We start from the raw sequence: 20,876 nt of genomic DNA, 5'->3' as shown, positions 1-20,876 counted from the left end.
TGTGTTATGTCCTTGTCTTGTAGTTTAGTGTACATATACAGGGAAATATATTCTGGCAAAAGGTAAGCTAATGAATTTTCAACATCTTACAATTTTAATAACATGTTTATTATGGTATGAGAGGGTTGGTTTATGTACATTTATTCTCTATTGCATGTTTTCATTTCATTCAAAATTACTGTATATAGTTACATTTTAAGTCAATGTGACATGATATCGCTTAATGCTTTATTAGCTATTAGCATACATGCAAGAAATGTACTTGTGCCTTCTAATTTATTAGTTTCCTTGCACTTTCTCACTGTTCTGCTTATAGCTATGCCACAAAAAGCACTCAGGCAACATAAAGTTTCTGACTTATGCCTTAGAAAGCAAGAAAATTCAAATAACCATTATATTACAACATATTTTAGTTCAGATGCTATATGAAAAATAAACCTCTGCAATGCTTGGAAAATCTTCTTTACTTTGAAGATACCTAGTGCATACTCAAAAGAAATAGTATAACATGATATGATGGTATAATTCAAAGAAAGCTTCCAAGACTCATTTTTATAACTTGAGAGTTTAGTGAAGGGTCAAAGTCCTTTATTTTCTACTATTTGAATACTATTAAGATTTCAAAAATGCATTTAGAGTTTAATTAGTTTGTTTTGTAAGGCAACTCAGTTTAATTCATATATCAGAAGTTTCTTCTATGTGCATTTAAGAAGTACACACAGTCATGTAACAGGATCATGCCAAAGTTATTTTGTTCAGTAAAACAAATGATTACGAAATTACTGATCTATTAATAGAGTGAATCCCACATTTATTTTTGAGTTAATGATCAGAAATGTGAAAAATTACATATTTGGTCTTTTATATTATTATTATTTATTAATTTCAGAAACCAAAATTAGATTGTGATAAAGAGCAACATACAAGTAGTCATCATTTTATCTAACTTGCAAATGCAGTGGGTGTATTTTTAATTAGCATCCTTTAAAACAAATAATAAATTATTGGATTAAAATCTTAACAGCCAAACAACTAATAAGACCATCAGCCATTTGAACTGTTAGACTGACAGCTTCAGACCCATTCACCCCATGCTGAGAAAACCTTCCCAGAAAATGCATTTGCAGAAAGAAATGGGGCAAAGGAAAGTAATGGAGATAAAAGCTGAATAATTTTAATCACTGGGTACATTATTGATTGTGTGAGAATTTTGCAAAGTGCGAATTATTGAAAATTTAATGGCAATCTGAGTTGCAGCTTTGCTGTAGTATAAGAAGGAAGCATATTCCAATTAATCAGCAGAACCATGAAGGGAAAGGGGAACAAAGGATGGAAGGTGGTGAGTAGGAGCCTATTCTTGGCTCTGCAAAGGGGGCATCAGAATAGAGTTCTGTCTGATAACTGAGCACCCAAACTGTGTTCATGCATATTAAAGAAAACCCTGCAGTCAGACTCACTGAGGAGAAAGAACAGAAGATAAATAGCTCAGTGTCCAAGGACAAGATTCTCTCATGCAAAGAGTGTTGACTCAGTCTACCAACCTGTTCTTGTAAGGCTGGTTCCATCCAGCCTAAAACCAGCTTTATCTGCTGCTGCCACCAGTGCTTGTGCAAAACTGCCGCTGGCAAAGATGGAGCCATCTGAGGAGCTACCTACACTAGATCTATGACTAGAAAAGTTACGGTCCTCATCAGATGCAGAGCCCCATCCATTTACCATTGAACCTAAAAACAAATGTAGTCGTCTAGTGAGTTGTATATATTGGATAGCTCATCTGCTTGTACATAACTATACTAATGAACAAAAGCCTTCACTCCTCACTCTTCCTTGAGGTAAATCGGGTTTCATCAAGACTTCTTTAGCCATGTGCAAGCATCATCCATGTTTTAAACATTTCTAGTGCAGAAGAATTAAGCTCATTTAAGACATGTATCTGTTTTCAACACATGAACAAAACATGCTCTGTATGATTCCGTTCTTACCTTGTTTAAATTGTTACACTATTATTTTCTAAAAGAGAATTGCTATGTATATTTTAAGGCCTAGACTTCAGAGAAAAACATTTTTACTGAAATAAATTATAGTGTGTTTAAAGTCAACGTATCAAGAACTCAGTTGAACAAATAGTGTGAATATATTTTGAATTTAATGCAGACTAGTGATAATCGTCATGAAATCTACACTCACATACTGCAGAAGGGCTAGAATTATTTCAAGAATTTAAAATAAAAATGTAATTGCTCAGGAAATAACAAACACTAATAATCAAAAATGTATGAATAATACCAGAGCAAATAGACTTAGAATATAACAAAAAATTTATTTTTGAAAAGTTCTATTTTTTTCAAAGCTTAGTATGATTTCTTTCTTTTTCAATCACTTTAAGACCTCCAGTTTTCTCTTTAATACTAATCTTTATTTTAGAAAATTAATCATTATAAAGAATACCACTGACATTAACATGGATTTTTCTGCAAAGTGCAACATGGCAATAGAGGAAAAGAATCACAGCTTTATGCGTAAAGAGCTGCAAAATATGATGCTATTGAGAAATAATGCTTATTCTTAATTTTTAGCAAGTCATTTACACTTTTATCCTTTTTTTTCTTAGACCAAAGCACACTGAGACGATCTATTACTTAAAACAATTAACATTACAGTATTTATTTAGGTTGTTGTACCATTAGGGTATGACACAATAAAAATACCAAGTGTTGCTTATCCCAAATTTTTAAAAAGAGAGGCACAAAGTATTTATAGGAAGCTAATTTAATATTCCAGAATAAAACAAACACGTATTCACATCAAAGAGACTAAAGTTAAGTGCCATAGATTTTCTTCCCCCTTTACTCCAATATTTAAGAGACAGCAGTAGAGTTAGAAGTGTTGCCACGATAAAGTGTTTGTACTTTTAGTTCAGGTGCCAGGATTCAATAACACGGGTTTATGCACTTTCAAGACAGAGAAAACAGACACTGGAGGGGTTAGAAGGATCAGAGAAGTTAAAAGGGTGCTAAGTGTAGCAGAAAAAGAAAGAGTTTTGATTCTATTTGCCAAAAGCATGGAGATACACTTTTTACTTTCCAAACAAATTCCCTTGACACAGGCCACTGCAAGGAAGCCAAGATAACACCAGCAACTGAGCCTCCTCTGAGAGAACCATTTCTGAGTTAATAATCACAAGTCGAGGACCAGCAGCCCAAAATGAAAGGAGAAATGATGCAATCAGTTTTGCAATATAATGCTACAGTAGATAAGAAAAAAATCAAAGTGATTCAGCCAGTGATCACAAAAGAATATGAAACCCTAGAACTGAGGATACTTTGGAAACATGGGAAAGCTCAGTTTTGGTCCCTTCTATGTCCTGTTTTCTGTATTTCTACATGTCTGCTGAAATCTGCAAATAAATCTGTGCCGGCTATTTGAAACTCACTCTCCAAACAAGCATCTCCTTTTCTACATCTCCAGTTTCATTCCTAAGCTCCTCCTAACTGATTTCCTTCTGGTTCCTTCTATCTTCCACCTTGTCATATGAATCACTTTTTCTGGGACATTTATCACATAATTCTGTCTTTCCATTCAAAGCCTTACCTAGTTTGCCAATACATTTAAACACTGACTGAGGTATTTGAGATTCTTCAATATCTAGCCCAGCCTACCTTTCCAGTCCCATTCCCTCTAATAGCCAGTTCAGCCCCATTGCCTCTCATTCCTTTGACACACCTCTAGATTGTTACTAACTGTATTGCCCAGTGCCTAACTTCAAAGTCCAAATCAATATCATCTCTTTTATCACCCTGACTCCACTTCGTCTTCAACCCTGTCTTAGAGAGAATCAATTTCTCTACCTCTTGTGTTTTTCAAATAGTATGCATATGGTAGCATATCATATCTCTACAAACTAGTGTTTGTTGCATATATGTTTTCTCTTCCAGACAGTGGAACTCTGGAGATTAGGAACTATTTATTATTCATTTTAATACCTCATGTACAGGGACATTTCCCAGTAAAAATTCAATGAACATTGGCATAATGAATTAAATGCCTTCGATATTTTCATTATTCAGTATAAATTCTGCATGGGATTCTATTCCATGTGTAATTTCCTAGCAATGGCCTTACTTTAGTTACAGAAAGAACATACTCAAAATAACTCCCAGAACATTTATTAAATAAGGAATATAAAGTCAGTCAACTCCCGTTGATTACTTGGACAATGGGGAAAGCAGTGATGTAACTAGTCCTTCATATGAGGATTTCCACATACAGATTTGCCAATTCCTAAACAAATCAACTATTTTCCGGCCTTTGGGTCTTTGCTCTGACTTTATCTCAATCATTAATGCTCCTTACTATTACTCAGAAATTCCAGTTATTCACGAAGTTTTCTCTGATGCTTTTTTCCCCTTCCCTGGGAAGAGAGGGTAGCATGGATGAATGGCATGGCTTCAAGTGGGTGTTGGTCAATATAGAAAGATATTCTTTTTTCACCACTCTCTGTAAGAGCAAAGAAACTAGATAGATGACTTTAGAGTTGAAGAGATGTGTGCCATAGTGATTTGCCCATAATGGGCAATAGGAAACCTCATCACCACAAACTAAAGAGGGCCAAGTGCCTTCAGCTTAATATAGTTGAGTTTGCCTTCAAAATGGAGGGCAAGAAGGAAACAAACAGAAGGAAAAAAAATTTCTTTCCCTCTTTGCTCCTCTGTCTTTATGTTTGACAACCCATTCTCTCTATTTGAGATATGGAGTACTTATGATATACGGAATGGCTACATTTGCGGGAAATATTTTTAAGGAAAATTGGCAATACACCATGAGTAAAAAAGTATATAACATATATTAAATTTCTTCCATAGTGTAAAATTGTTAAAATTTATTTCATGATTTCTGATTTCATCTCTCTGTGGCTACCATTCTTTCTTTTTCTTTATATTTAAACATCAAAGATTATCTGAAGATTTATGTAAACTATTACCAAAAAAAGACAATGATTATAAGAAAAGAAAAACAGTGATTCATCAATTAGAAAGTAAGCCATTTTTGTGATAACTGGCTTTCTTTCATAAATGTAAACATAACCACGAAAGTTGAAACCAAAACTAGGTAAAACAGCGAAGGTAGAGATTCTTCACAAATTACAAGCAATCCATGCCAATTTGACATGTTATAGACACAAACATAATCAATACATATTTAAACATTTAATGAAAAATGAATTTGTGTAACATAGCCAGATTTATTTGTGTTTGCATCTTCCATCTTTCCAAGTTTCTCAGGTTTAAAAATTGCTGAAAGGCCAAAAAAATCTCAAATGTATTCAAGCTGTTAAGGAAGAACTGCAGATAGGACATTAAGCTGTTGCAAAATGGTACTGAGCAGTAAAATACCATGATAAAGTGGTATCTTGCTGTATCTCCATTATGTCTTCAGCACTAAAATTAATTTATGATCAGTCATCAATTCATTTACATGTTGTTTTATGCTAAATCCTTCCTTGCTGATAGATGCTCATCCTTAGACCCATTAAGCTAGAGTAAAGTGTATGCTTTATAATATGACCCTGCTAATTGTTGCATTACCATTTTTATGAGATACAAAAACTGGCTGTCCCCCATTTTTTCAGCCAATATTTAATACAGGAGCTCTTCCTATTAAGTGCAATCTGTCTAACTATCTGTTAAATAAAATCTTCAGCTCTAAGTGTCTTTGGACAAATCAATCCAAATATTGACCTCTGCCTAGATGTAGAAGAACATTTCTAATATTTAGAAGTTCTTTCACTCAAACATATTGAATGCACAACAATTCACTTACATTCCTCAGAGAGAAAGGAATGTGTAATATAAAAGGGAAAGCAAAATAAGAAATTAAAAAATCTCTTCCTTGTGACCTATGACACCTGCTAATTTGTTCTACTCAGATAAAAATTGAATATATGATATTCCACGTTTATCTGTTAAATTTTGAAGTATTTAATTTCTTTTTAAATAAATCAGAGCTGTGGAGAATGTCTAAGAAAATTATTTAGTGATTTTTAGCATTACCTCTGAAATTTCCTTATTACAAAAATATTTTCCTTAAATTTTTGCAACAAAAGCAAGAAATCAGGTCATGCTTTTAAGTGGCCAATTCTTTAAAAGCTGTGTGGTCAAGTAAGGTGGTGAGGCTGCCAGGTTTTACTGTTTTCAAAATAATCTGCTTTGGGACTTCCAGCAAAAACCTCCAAAGACATAAAATACAGAAAATATACAGCCCCTATTTCCTTTCAACCAGGGTATTTACGTGGGGTTCAGCAGTCAAGGAAACTTTTATTTGTTTCATTTAACAGCACTCACTCTCAGTGTTACTTTTTGTGATCACTGAGGCAGTTAGAATCTTGACTCCATGTTCAGGACATTTTTCTCCTGCCCTCTCTCCTATTGCCTTCTGTTTTTTTTTTTTTTTTTTTTTTCCCTGTGCTGGAGTCATTAAATACAGGAAACACTCACCCTTGACTCCCACCATGGAAGTCAAAGAAAAAAGTATTAAAGGTTTCCCCCAACCTGTTACTCAAAAGTGGTGGGTTTGACATTTAGAAGGAAATATTACAAGCATATTCCTGAAGACTGAAACAATCCTGTATGTTTACTTTCTAGACAAAAAAGAGTGTGATGTGCTGTAATCAGAACATTGTTTGTACTTTATTACAACCAAGTAGGTTTAAACTGTAAGTATAAATTAAAATAAAATTATAAAAATGTGACTCCCTATGAGAGTTGAATTTTGTTGGCATGAGTCATTATAACTGAATATAGAATGAAATATGAAAAAAACAAATAATAAAAGTTACATCTAAAAATTTAATATTTTTGATCTTATTAAGTGTATAAGGGGTAAAAATGAATGTTTCCAGAGATAAAATAATGTGTTGTATTTGTATAAATATATATTTATTCATATATGTATACATGCACATGCACAGAAAGGGAGAGAGAAGAACAGACCAGGAAATCATTTTCCTCTTAAATATGCTAAATCCAAAGATGAGAAAACAGTTGAGCATTTCCAGAGCAGGGATCATGACAACTGGTCTTTGGGGTAAGGCTGATTGATTTTGAACATTCTTCTGCCACTTATCAGGTGGGTGATCTTAAAGAAAGTCTTTAAACCCCTCTGTGCCTCAATTTCCTTATCTATAAAATGAGAATAAAAATAGGGTTGTGACAATTAAATGAGTTAATACATGTTAAAACCTTAGAACAGGGATCAGCAAACTTCTCCTGCAAAGTGCCATATACTGAATATTTTAGGCTTTGCTGTCTGTCATTTATTTTTTCTTTTTGTTTGTTTCTTGTTTTCTTACAACCCTTTAAAAATGTAAGAAGCATTCTTAGCTCACTAAGCCACTCATACATGAAAACAGGCAACTGTTTAGAAGAGTGCCTTGGGTGTACAAAGGGCTATATATGTGCAAGTTGTTGTTGTTGTTGTTATTATTACTATTATTACCAAATCTAAATTCCTAGCCAAGTGGCTGGAAGGAATAGACTTTCAATAAATATTTGTTGTGGAAATCAATAAATAACAGATTTTCAAATACATTTTCCACGCCTGAATGTTATGGACTGAATGTTGACATCCCCCTAAAATTCATAAGTTGAAGCTCTAACCCGTAACGTTATGGTATTTTGAGGTGGAGCTTTTGGGAGGAAATTAGGTTTAGATGAGGTCATGAGGGTGAGGTCATGAAGGTGGGATTAGGGACCTTATAAAAGGAGATCAGAGAGCTTGCTTCCTTCTCTGCCATGTGAAGACACAGTGAGAAGATGGCTTCCTGTAAGCCAAGAAGAGGGCTCCCACCAGAAACCCAGTCTGCCCACACCTTGATCTTGGACTTGTCAGCTTTCCACTGTTTGTGCTTTAAGCCACCTAGTCTATGATATTTTGTTATAACTACCCAACCAGACTAAGCCACTGAGACTATGGGTTATAGAATTACTGATACTTTCCTCTCTTCTTGGCCTTTTCCATTCATGAAGCATTATTTCAAAAAATTTAAAGGCCCTCATAAATTACTTAGTTGTTCCGAAAACATTTGAAAATAATATATTTATTTCTTTACAAAAATAGGCTCTGTACCCTGTTAACTGCTGATATTCCTTAATGTGGCAGCTGTTGGAATGCAACATATTTCAGAAGTAAAATTCTAAATAATTTTATATACAGTCTTATTAGCCCATCTTTGTGTTATTGCTGGGCTTTCATTCTGGTTGGCTTTAGAGTTTCAAGGACTGGTACGTAACTGTTAGTTCTATTTCATAAAAAAATGGTCATTAGTTTCATGAAAATGAAAATAGAGAATTCAGATGAAAGTGATGACTAATTTACTCACACCACACACAAATTTAGAATTCAAGGTAATTTGAGGAAAAATCAGAATCCTCTCCGTGGGCACTTACCATCTTAAAAACATACAAAGCCAATGGAAATAGCCTCTGTTTTATTGCCCACCTCATTTAGCACCATTAAACTAGCCTTGAGTGTCTGAAGAAAACATAAACACGTTAGAGCAATATTCATTAGCATGTTGGTTTCTGTAGCATTTGGTCCATACACACATGCATCTCAGGGCCACCCCCAGGTACACATACACACATGCACACATGCTCTACTGCACTCAACGTCCTATGTATGCTCATATACATACTCCTACGTACACTCACACACACACACCTTACACATAATCACAAACCCAGGCTATACTTTCAGACACGCACACTCTTCTGTACACACAGTCCCTCCCTACACACACATCCTTTTTCTGAAAAACTATATTTACTTTTATTTTTAACTTTTATTTACTTTAAATTACACTTACACCCTAGAAAGCAAATTAAATCTTTGATCATACCTTCCCCACAAAGTTATTGTAAATCCCCCCCCCCCAAAAAAAGAAAAAAGTTTCCTGCTTGGCTCCTTTGGTATAGAGTACAACTTCTTTTACTAACTAAGGAGAGATATTATTCATAGGATAAATTCATTGTGGAATGCATACCTAAACACCTTGAGGTTTTTATATATGGCAGTAATTAAGCACCGAATTTAAGTAGGAAAACAGACTTTTTCTTACCAATAAAAGCTTCATTTGGAATGAACATTATACCAGCTACAAGGGGAAATTCAGATTGTCTTTAACTGCAGTCATATTAACAGTGAAACATGTTATTAACAGGTGAGCATGTAAAAGTTCAAAATGGCCTTCTCCTGATTTATAGGTATATTTATCATCTTTGACATTATAATATTTAAGAAAAGAACTACATAGGCTCTGGCTGACTTTTATCATTGCAATTTTTACTGCATTCCTAATAGAAAAGAGTTCAGTATCAGCAGCGAGACATGCAAAACTATGCAGATTTTACCCTGAAGGAGATTATGCTAGAAATTCAGGCAAAGGGGCTTAACATAATAGTGCAGTAATAAGTTAGCTCTCTGCATTCAAAGATTTAAACTTTTGCTCTGCCACCTTCAGTCGGATCTGGATTTCAAATCACAGCAGTTTATCTGCACTTCTTAAATCTTAATTAGCTCGGCATGCAGACGGCCCCCAGGTAAAAAGAAAACCTGAAAAGTGTAGGCTTGTGCATGACATTGTGTAATTCAGGAAGTCGTGCAGAGGAAACATGTAGGTACTCATGCTTCTCCATCACTTTCATAAAGGAATTTCCATCAGTGTTTTTGAACTATAACACACAGTGTGAAATGTGTGCAAATTAAGAAGCCGTTGGAGGAAAAATGAATTAAATGGGACTGTGGTAAAATGCACTCCTAGAATGAAGAGTGTCATGAAGGTAAATATAGAAATGGGTGGCACACAGAGAAGACTCAAGGATAGGACATGCATGGGCGACACATTTGTGGCACTTATATCTTTATAGTCACGTAAGAGGCATTTGCGTGTGTGTATCAAAGAACGGATACCTACTTGAATAGAAAGACTGAATTTTTACTTTTCTCCACAGTCACTGTGTACACATTAGGATTTAAGTTTTTTTAAATACAATTTGCTAAATTTAAATCCTTGGAAAAAGGTGGCAGTCCTGGGATCATCCTAGGAGGATACGAGTTGCAGCCTTTCACTTGGTGAAGGAGGCCAGAGGAAGTCAAAGGGGTAAACAGCAAAAATAACTATTTCTTGGGAGAGAAGCAATTATTGGATCAACAATATGAAATGCATAAATGTATAGTTTATCTCGCTATACATTTTCTCCACTCTAAAAATAATACCTTGTGCAACCTTAGAGAGCCTTATTCTGAAGAGTTGCTTATTTTCATCAGTGAATGATTTTACGGAGTGAAATATCAAGAAGCGTTTTAAGATTGCATTCACTTTGTATGTTGCTCCTGATATACAAAATATATCATTTTTAAAAGTCAAGGTTTTTTACGTAATAGACTTGTTTCCCCAGTAGAGTGAACTTTTCATGAAAGCCCTGGATGTAACTGAGTTTTCTTTCATGTCTTAAAGCTTTTTAAAATTCATGATTTTTTCTTATCATTTTTGCAGCGAAGCAAAAGTATTTCCAAATCCTTTTTGAATTTTGTGTTTAATATTAACATATTAAAAATGTTAAAGAAATAGATGGAGTGGAATAAATCTTACATAAGAAAGTATTTGACTTTCGATGCATTTTAATATTACAAATGGGTCACTTATTCCTATTAAATCAGTTCCATTACCTGTCACAGAGCTGTCTAGATTGTCCGTACTGGATCCGGGGGTCTGTTCTAGTGCTCTCAGGGGCCTGGGGATTTCTAAAGCTTCCTCTTCATCATCAGCATCATCATCTGGAACATCTGTTTCCAAATCGGAAATCAAAGCTCCGGACATGTAACCTAATGGTGGAACTGGGGGCTGCGGAGGTTGATTATTGCTTTGAACATGCCTAGAATTCACAAGGGAAGGAAAAAAAAAAAGTACTGGTTAGCGTTCCACAAAATTGTAATTAGAATGAAACAGCCTGCTGTGGTAACTAATTTTGTTTTCTTGCTTTCCTTTAACTAATTCTGGAGCTTACTATGCTTTCTTACATTTCAGCAGAGACAATGGTCTACGTATACATGACTTGCCAAAACAGTAACAACAGTATAGACTATTACACTCTTCTATGGGTACTTATGGGATGATACACAGAGGAAAAAGACTACAGACCCAACATTTTTGTGCAAATAAATCACCCAGAGGAGAATAGGAATATTCATCACACATATCTATTTAAAGCTGATATTTTTTGGTCCAAAAAGAATACAATTACATTCCCAGTTTTGTGTCAAAGTTCTACTCAGCCTGTGTAACCCACGTCACCTGCTGGCCCTTATGAGGAAAAGATGTCACATGAAAATCTAATACCAACACCTTCTCCCTCCAACCATGGCCCATTCGCTGCCCTACGAGGCTTTCCTCCTGCACGATCCCCCAGGAATCAGGCTGGGTGATTGTTTCCACTTTAACGAGTTTAGGTTAAACTGGGGAGGAATGGCTACTTTTGCTCTAGCTAATATTTTTGCATCTGTCTTAGCCACCAAAGTCTTAAACACCTCAAAGGCAGAAAAGATTCATCTCAGCACTCTGTGTTTAGAACAGTAGGTGTGCCAAATAAACCAGTTGCAATGAATGAGTAACTCTAATTGCAACCTTGGGAAGTAGATAGAACTGGTATATCACCTCTCTTTCAGAATTTTTTAAAGGGAGGTTCAAATTTAAGTGACTTAAGTTTCAAATAACATGGCTAGTAAAATGCAGAGCTGGACACTAGAGTCCAGTCAGCTCGCTTGGTGACTACTTAGGAGTTTTTTCTAAACCATAAAATGCTGAAGGAAAGTAAGTCTGTTATTTGTTACTGTCATTATAGAGGGAATATAGCATGTTTTGACACATTTGGTTTTTTGGGGTTTTTTTTTGCCTTGATAGAAAATACTTAAAAGACCACTGGATTTAAGGGCGATTTATGCATTTTTATGGTTAGTTTTTGAATTAAAGATACAAGATTTTCTTTAATATTTGCATTTATGGGGAAAATATTTCATTTTTCCAGAATTTGTTTAATATTCTTCTCCCAACTGCATTCTTGAACTTGTAACCAACACCAATATTAACAAGATTCTAGACCTTTTAATGTTAAAAAACCTAAGATATTAGTTCTGGAAGCTACCTCAATATCATCAGGCCCACATCTTTAATTTAATAGATAAGGCATTTGAGGTCCCATTTATTACCTGGCATTCATCACAGCTCATTCATTGGAAAGTCAGGAAGTTTCCTAACTAATGCTTTCACAGAAAATCTTGAGTGTTGATGGCAACATCTTGCTCTAAGTGTAACCTCAAATTCTGTTTGTGAAGAGTGGATGGAGTGAGTCAAGTCATGAGCAAGAGAATATAAAGTGATATTTATATACATGAGCCATTCTTGTCTAATAATTTTCACTTTGGTCCTAAGAAGGACCGAACAGACCAACACTCTAGTCCTACAGCACTGGTGACACCTCTTGATGGAACCAAGACACACTGAGTGGTGAAAGTGTATTCCTTGAATTCGGGAGAATGAGGAGATGAACAGGAAAAGGGTACGTAACGTTTTTAAGTATCTTCTAGTAACAGGCACTGTGTTCTGCACTTCATGGGTCAATAGGAACAGAATCCCTGGAGGTGAAGCCTGGAATTATTATTTTTACATACTCCTCCTGTGATGTCGATGTGCAGCCCAGATGGGCTGGCACTGCCATCCTAGTAGGGCAAGGTCCTGTGCGAGCACATGAAGACTCATACCTCCTACATGGGGCGTCAGCATGGCATTCTGGAGGACTGTTGGATTAACAGAAGCATACTCAGAGAGAGAAGCAGGGTGTGCTCTGTGGGTACTTGGGGCAGGTGGACGAGAACTAGTTTGTTCACTCATTCAGCAAGTGTCTATAGAGCACTCACTAAGTGGGGCTCTAAGAGTGGAAAGACAGCAATAAACAACTCAGGTGAAAACCCAAGCCCTCTGAATAATAACAGCTATAACGTGGCTAGATAATTTACTAAGTACTATACAAGCGTAAACTCATTTAATTCTCCCAAAAACAATGGTGTGAAATAAAGAATTTGACCTTGCCCAAAGAGAAGTTAGACTTTTGCCTTGTACTCCCGAGAGGTAATCTCTAAGCTCTAGAACATCCTGTCTGATAAAATGTCTTTACCTGGAGGCCAGAGGCTCCTCCAGAAAGTCTAACTATATGATTTATGGAGGGAACTTCGAGTCACAGGATATCAGCTCACCTTCTGGAGGGGCCATAGACCCTGGTCAGCCATGCAGATAGTCAACCACATCTATGTGACAGACCCCCAATAAAGACTCCGAAACTCAAGGCTCATGTGAGTTTCCCTGGTTGACCCATATCGTCACACTGAGTTGCTGAGAAATTGTGCTTTTCACTACTCCACTGGGAGAGGACAAATGGAAGATCCGTCTTTGGAATTTCCTAGCCTTTCTCCCACGCATTTCTTCTCTTGGCTGATTTTAATCTACCTTTTCACTATAAGAAGCTATAACTTCAAGTATAATAGCTTTCAGTGAGTTCTGCGGCTCCTTCTAGCGATTCTTGAACCTGGGGGTAGTCTTGGGGACTCTCCAAACTTGTACATAGTGTCAGAAGTGAGGGTGGTCTTGGGGGGACTGCCCTCTCACTTTGTAGATGAGTCAATTCCTATTACCATTATATTTTACAAATGGGGGACTGAAGCACAGAAGTGTTAAGCGAGTTGCCCATTATCATGCAGCTATTAAGGAGCGGCAGTGGCCGTGGTCCAGCCTTGGCTGACCCTAGTCAAATCCCAGACCAAACAATCAGAATATCTGGGGTTGGGGCCTATGCATCAGGTTATCCAGATGATTCCAAAACGCAGGCAGCGCTGAGACCCTCCAAGCTAGAATCTGTGCTTTAAAGGACTAATAGGCAGGGCTTCATTTAATTAACTTGAAAGAAATCCTCTGGCTCTTAAAGCAGCTGGCTTCAACTTCAATAGTTGTATTTTATAAAGCAGACTGATGCAAAATAATACTGTTTACCAGTAAAATGTCTTTGACCTTTGGAAAAACATCTGATGATTGAGAAAATGTTCAAGAACCTCTGGTTCTAAAAAAAGAACCTATGTTTGTAATAAGCTTTAAATGATATTCCTGGTTTGAGTATCTCTTTGTATATTTAGTTGTATTTTTAAAACACATAGTTCATTAACACTGAGAATAAGACATCTCATTATCAGCTCATCCCAGTAGCTAAAACTACCAAAAAAGAAGCTAAGGCTCTTTCATAAAACTTTAACTTCAAGCACAGGACGTAAATCAACATAAGATAATCAGAGGTATGTTACTGAGATTTCATTTTCAGGAGTCGAACTTACATGTTACTGTTTGGGAGAAGGGAGAGAAAATAAGAAAAAATAACTGCACAGAATTGTGAGAGTTGGTTCCACTTGTATTCCTGTCATATTTTTCACGGGATACATCAGCAGACTGCCATCTATACCTTATGAAAGTTTATGAATCAATGAGAAAAAAAGGAATTTGGGATTTGTAATTTATTCTAGGGGCTTTTTTGTGTGTGTGCATTTACTGTTACTAACATTGTTGTTCTTTTCTGTCTCATTTAGTTCAGCCCAAAGAAGGTCTTTTAATAACTGACACTGACCATATGTGATTTGCAGAAGCTTACATTTACATATTCACAAACACATACAGAATTAATCACAGGCACTTTGAAGAATCTAAAAAGAGTCCTTCATTATGGTGTTGGAAGTGAGTTCAAGGATAAGCTAATTGAGGCTAAACTGTAAATTAGAAAAGATTCTGGTGTAGCCAAAAGTACTTGAGCCTGAAATTCAGCAGATCTGAATTCTTGTTCCAGTTCACTCTAATTAGTTGTGTGACTTTGGTCAAATTCTTTAACATTTCTTCAGTCAATTTCCTTATCTGGATGATGAAGGAGTTGTACAAAAGCATTTCTAACCCCAGCTGTAGAGTTCAATGAGACTCTCTTGTGAATTTAATGTGAAAGAACGTTTCCTCTATCCATGTGTTGAAAGCATGGGTCCCCTGACCTCATGAGGATATTTACCATGTTTGCTTTGCTATATCAAACTGATAGGCCCTTGTCAACTCATCCAGGTGAGCCTGCAGCATGGGCTGCATCTCTTCCCGTGGGGAGGGAGTTAGAGTTGCAGTGGACTGCTGTCCAAAGGAAATGGCAGGGGAAGAAGCCACGCCTCGGACAGGAGGTGTTGGGACACGATCATCATCTTCTTCCAGTTCATCTTCCATACCCTGGTGTAAATAAGTTTGTACTGGTAATGGTGGGCACCAGCTATCACTGTCATAGCTGAAATTAAATGAGGAAAAAAAGCACATTAACACTTAGGTGCGCACACACACACACACACACACACACACAAACACACACACACACACACACACACACACACAAATACACTGGCAATGAATGGCAACCACAGTAGCATCTAAAATGTTCTCCCAGTTTATTTCCTCCTGATTTCTGGTTGTTGGCACTATTATAGTAAATCACCTGGCTGTTATCTAATTTCTAATCATAAGTACATCGGTTATCTCAAGATCTCAATTTATTCTTAAAAGATCTTTTTAGCTAATTGTTACCCTGACAGTTACAAAAGGCAATAACTTCCCAACAAAGTTACTGACGTAGAAAAACCAAATTGCCGATTAAAGACAATTAATGAATTTAGTGCTTGTAGATTTAACTATTTTCTTCTCTTGTTCATCCTTGTGCACCAACAGAATATGCCAATATTCATCTAAGAAGTGTTTGATAATTTTATTTACTCTTATTCTAGATCTATGCCAACCTTTCATTCCATATGACATGTCAATCATTAAGACTTTGTGCTACAAAATGTATTCAATAGCCTTTCAACTGTCTTAATTTTCTTAATTTTTTCATTAGAAACTGATGTCTCCTTGTATCTCAACATCTCAAATCTATAGAAACAGAAATTTAAAACCTAATCCTATAAAATATATATTAAAAAGAAAAACAACAATTTTAAAAACAGCATGTTTTAGGGATTCTGGTTAGGGAACATAGAAAATTAATCCCAAATGTTTTAATTGTGACACAAAATCAGTAGCATTTTTATTTACACCTTCTCTGTTGTGCTATTATTTTCTTAAATCAAATAGATCCCAATGCACTTTTAAATGGAGACTTAAGGATAAGATAAGCAATTTTATTAGATGTAATTGTCCTATAAATTCAACCTCTTAAATATCCCCCAAGTCTTTATTCTACACTTCACCTCTACTCCCACGATCACAGATCAATCTCCTTCTGAGATGAACCAGCCCATTAGCTTTCCTAGTCTCTTGGAATGTCATCATCATCCCTTCTATATCTTCCATACAGGCAATCGGATTATATTTCTAAAATCTTCATTCACATCACACCTATGCTTAAATTATTAGTGATATTGCTAATGTAAGAAAAAGTTCAAACCCATTAGCAAGGACTAAAAAAAGATACTTCCCCATCTCATCAGCCTATTATTCTAGCTTAATTTCCCATTATTTCCCCAACACCAGCCTACTCTATGTTTTTTTAATCTCTGGGTCTGTATATGACTACTCTCAAATCATGTGACTGTGAGCTCCTGCTTCTCCTTCAAGGTTCAAGTCAAATGTCCTCAGTTTTGTGAGCCTTCTCTGCTCCCACCATATGGAACTGATTACAATTCCATGATACTTATACTGTGCACTCCCCATATTATACTGGAATTATTTGCCTCATGTCTCTTTTTCCCCACTATTCTATGAGATCCTTAACTTGAGAACTCTGTAATTCTCCACTTTGCATTTCCAGCACCTATTACAGTATCTAGCATATAGAAGGTTTCTATTAAAGAAACTGAAAATAGAATGAATATTACAAAAATATATATCTAGTCTTGATGTCCCTTACAAAACACTAATTTGTAAATGTCCAGATGATTCTTGAATAGTTTCACTGGAGTGTCTTTCCAATTATCCTGTTTAAAAATGAATTTGTCAAAAAGCCTATACATGGATGTTTATAGCAGCTTTGTTTATAATTAGTGAAACTTCGAAGCAACAAAGATGTCTTTCAGTAGGTGAATGAGTAAATAACTCGTGGCATATCCAGATAATGGAATATTATTCAGTGCTGAAAAGAAATGCACGATCAAGCCATGATAAGACATGGAGGAACCTTAAATACATATTACCCAAGTGAAAGAAGCCAACCCGAAAAGGCTACATACTGTATGATTCCAACTATATGACATTTTGGAAAAGGCAAAACTATGAAGACAGTAAAAAGATCAGTGGTTGCCAGAGGTTAAGGGGAGGGAGGGATGAACAGACTGAGCACAGAGGATTTTTACAACAGTGAAACTACTCTGGATGATACTACAATGGTGGATACATGTCATTATACACTCATCCAGTTTTTCTTTGTACATCGGCACACAGAATGTACGACACCACGAGTGAACCGTAAAGTAAACCATGAATGTTGGGTGATAATTATGTGGCAATGTAGTTTCATCAGTTTATCAAATGTACCACTTTGGTGGGAGATGTTGATAGTGGCAGAGGCTATGCATGTGTGGAGGCATGGGAAATTGGGAAATTATGTATTTTTTTGCTCAGTTTTGCTGTTAACCTACAACACATCTAAAAAAATAAAGTCTATTTAAAACTCCTCAAGTTATCATCCTTTGATTTGACCAACATGTGTCAGGTAACTGGATCTTTTTATAGAGCATAAAATCCAGTGGGGCAGACTGATAGGTAGCAAATAATCAAATAATTATAAGAATAAAGCAGGGAGGCTGAAATTAGTTTGGGGCTTGGGTGAGGCTCTGCCGACCACTGAAAAAGGGGATATTCTAGGTAACACATGAGAGGGCCCAGAGGAAGAGAAAATTTAAAGTATTTGAAGAACTCAGCTTTCTAACTGGTAACAGCTGGCCAATAGAGAAGGTTGGTTATAGATGAGGCAGGAGAGGTGAGTATGTGCTAGATCATGAAGGGCTTCATCAGCCCCAAGAAAGAGTTTGGAATTTTGCCTGTGGGTGATGGATAGTCACTGAGAGGTTTTATACAGAGTGTGATGACATCTTTGGCTGTTAAATTTTCATCTCTTGTTGAGGGTACCTGAATAATCTTCTACCTCGATGAGTTGCAAACTGAATACTTTGTTTCAGAAGCCCTGTATAATCTGATAATATCTCTTCTGAAATGTCTTTTACATTTTAGTATCAGGCACACTTTAGTGTGTTACAAATAACCACTCTTATATATTAGAAAATATCAACGGTTAAACTTGTATTCCCATTTCTTGGCTATATAAGTACCAGTATGACCCGAGAAAATATATTGCTCTAAAACGATGGCATTTTTAATGTTTTTTATGTTGGAGATCACAGTTAGATTTCATTCGAAGATAAGAGTCTGTGGTGTAAAAGTTCATAATGACGATCCCAGTTGGATTTATTGCTTTTAATTTTCCCCATCTTCTAATCAATCTTGCACATCACTTACACTTTCTGTCTATGAAAACATCAGAACTCTTGGAATAAAACATTCACTTCACTTTACTCTGTTCTGTCCATTAAATGTGTCAAAGCCTCAACCTACCTTTTCAGATGTTTTCTTCAGTTTCTCAACAAGAATCTCCTGCTCAAAAGAAATTGGTTTGTTTCCTCCTTTCTTTGTACTTTTCCATCCTGGTGCATTAGTTTAAAGAATTCAACTTATTTCAAATAAGCTAGACTCCTCCAATTTCACCTAGCTTACTCTTACAAATCCTTCAAGCTACAGGCTAAATCCCATATCTTTTATAAAGATTTCCCTGATGAGGCCAAGTAGCACTGATATATAACTCTTCTGAACTTGCACTGATAATATTTTTGCACATTTGCTTGAAAATTGATTATACACTGTCTTCTGCCATTTCCAATGTTGATTTCTGTAACTGTTGTCCAACTTATTTTAGTATTTAACCTTTCACATGTTAATAGTATTTTTTCCTCAAGTGGATTTAAGCTACATTAACATAATGACATTGAACTATTCCTGTTTGGTCACATCTGATGTAATACCTTAAAAATAGTATATGATAAGCATATTTATTGATTTGAAATGAAAACTCACAAACTGCTTCATTATTAAGAATGCTTAGGTTTCTTTCCTTAACTTACTTAACTTTAAATGCTATATTCTTAAGTCAAACAAAAATATGTATAAGTAGCCTAATTTTTTTTTAAAAACTGCCCATTTTCAATATGGAATATGCATCCTGTTATACTTTATCAATAGTTATAATTAAATTTATTTCATAAACTTGTTACAAAATAGCACAATTTTATTCTATAAACTAGTACATGTACTTTCCTTGCTTACATAGACTATTGTCAGGGATGTCCTACCTTTGAACAAAGAAAGAACATTTATATATTCAATCTTTCAAATGGAAGTAGGGAATTATCTCCTAAAATTTCCCTACTTCATAAGTAGTAAACTATGCTTACTTCAAATAATTCAAAGGGAACACACATATGGAATGAAAATACATATAGAACATAAGAAAAGGAGTAAGTAATGGTACATATATCATGTATTAAGGTAACATAAAAAATTGTAATTAGTTTCACTCAACTCATTTTTTTATTATTCAAATACCATCAGGCAAAGGAGAGTCTACCATAAAATATGAGTTTTAACATTATACAGTTACATTACATAATGTACTAAATGACTAAAAAATATTCTAATTGCTATTCCATTTAACTAGAATGGGTGTTTATCATCAATTCTGCCAAGTCTTTTCTACAAAGAAAATCTAGAACAGTAGTGAGCAAACTCTGTCCCCCTGTGGAACAGAAGCAGAACTAAGAAAAATCCATGGATTCATCTCAGTCATTTGTGCAAGAAGTGGAAAATAGAGAGAGGGGGATAAAAGAAAGTCTAGGTGAAGAACATGAGAGAACAGGTCAAAGAAATTTGGGATATGGTGCAAATCATACGATGGGGACAACTGTGCATCACCTCTGAGGTATTCATGTCTTAATTCATTCCAGAACAACAGATACTTAGGTTTTGTGCAGTTTCTGAAGAAGGGCAAGAAAATAATAGATGACTCTATGAATGTTATGCAAAGCATAGTTCTGGTTTTAGAGTTTCCTTCATATTTACAGATGTATATCTTTGAGCAATGAAAATTCAACTTTTTCTTGCAGTAACCTAAAAAAGACTGTGAAAACGATTCTAATGCCAATCCAAAGGTCTTTTGGCCAACCTTTCCTAGAGGAGCTTTTGTTCTTTGACTTCCTGTCAGTGAAATATGAGGCATCATATTATCTGTCTTGCCTGGTGAATAATAAGCAGGATGGCAACAAATCAATGTTGCATGTGAACTAACTTGTGAAAGGCCAGATACAAACACCAAACTACTAATAAAAATACAATAAAGTTCAACAACCACAAAAGCCTGCCAATTTCTAATTGTAATAGCAAAACAAAGCATTAGTTTTCTATTGAATTACTACTGAATTCTTCCTAGCATCATATGATTACATTAAAATACATTATATTTATAGCTAAGAACAAACATTTTGATACATTTTTGTCTAGCTGAGAGAGGCATATTGATGAGAGAGAACATTTACCATTGTTGATATAGTACTGAATTAACAAATCATTGTCTATTAGGACAATGATTTGATAACATTTGATATTTAGTATTGTGGGGGGAAAATAGCTCAAGAAAGGCCAAGAAAGATAAAATCTATCCCTCTCT

General features: G+C 35.5%; 1 protein-coding gene across 15 annotated transcripts in view; it reads right to left on the bottom strand.

Moving 5' to 3' along the window:
- ROBO2 (roundabout guidance receptor 2) overlaps positions 1-20,876 on the bottom strand; it is a 1,648,891-nt gene that overhangs the window by 12,883 nt on the left and 1,615,132 nt on the right. For 14 of the 15 annotated variants that reach the window (XM_060297904.1, XM_060297901.1, XM_060297902.1 and 11 more), the window contains 2 exons: positions 15,144-15,404; positions 10,726-10,931 (listed from right to left, as the gene is read on the bottom strand). In XM_060297904.1, coding sequence (XP_060153887.1) covers positions 10,726-10,931; positions 15,144-15,404 — 467 coding nt within the window. The remainder of the gene's footprint in view (positions 1-10,725; positions 10,932-15,143; positions 15,405-20,876) is intronic. The other variant, XM_060297910.1, reaches the window with a different exon arrangement.

Source organism: Globicephala melas, chromosome 4 (genome assembly GCF_963455315.2).
Source record: "Globicephala melas chromosome 4, mGloMel1.2, whole genome shotgun sequence".
In the NCBI taxonomy this organism is placed as follows: domain Eukaryota; kingdom Metazoa; phylum Chordata; class Mammalia; order Artiodactyla; family Delphinidae; genus Globicephala; species Globicephala melas.
This window is presented reverse-complemented; position numbering and strand designations above follow the sequence as displayed.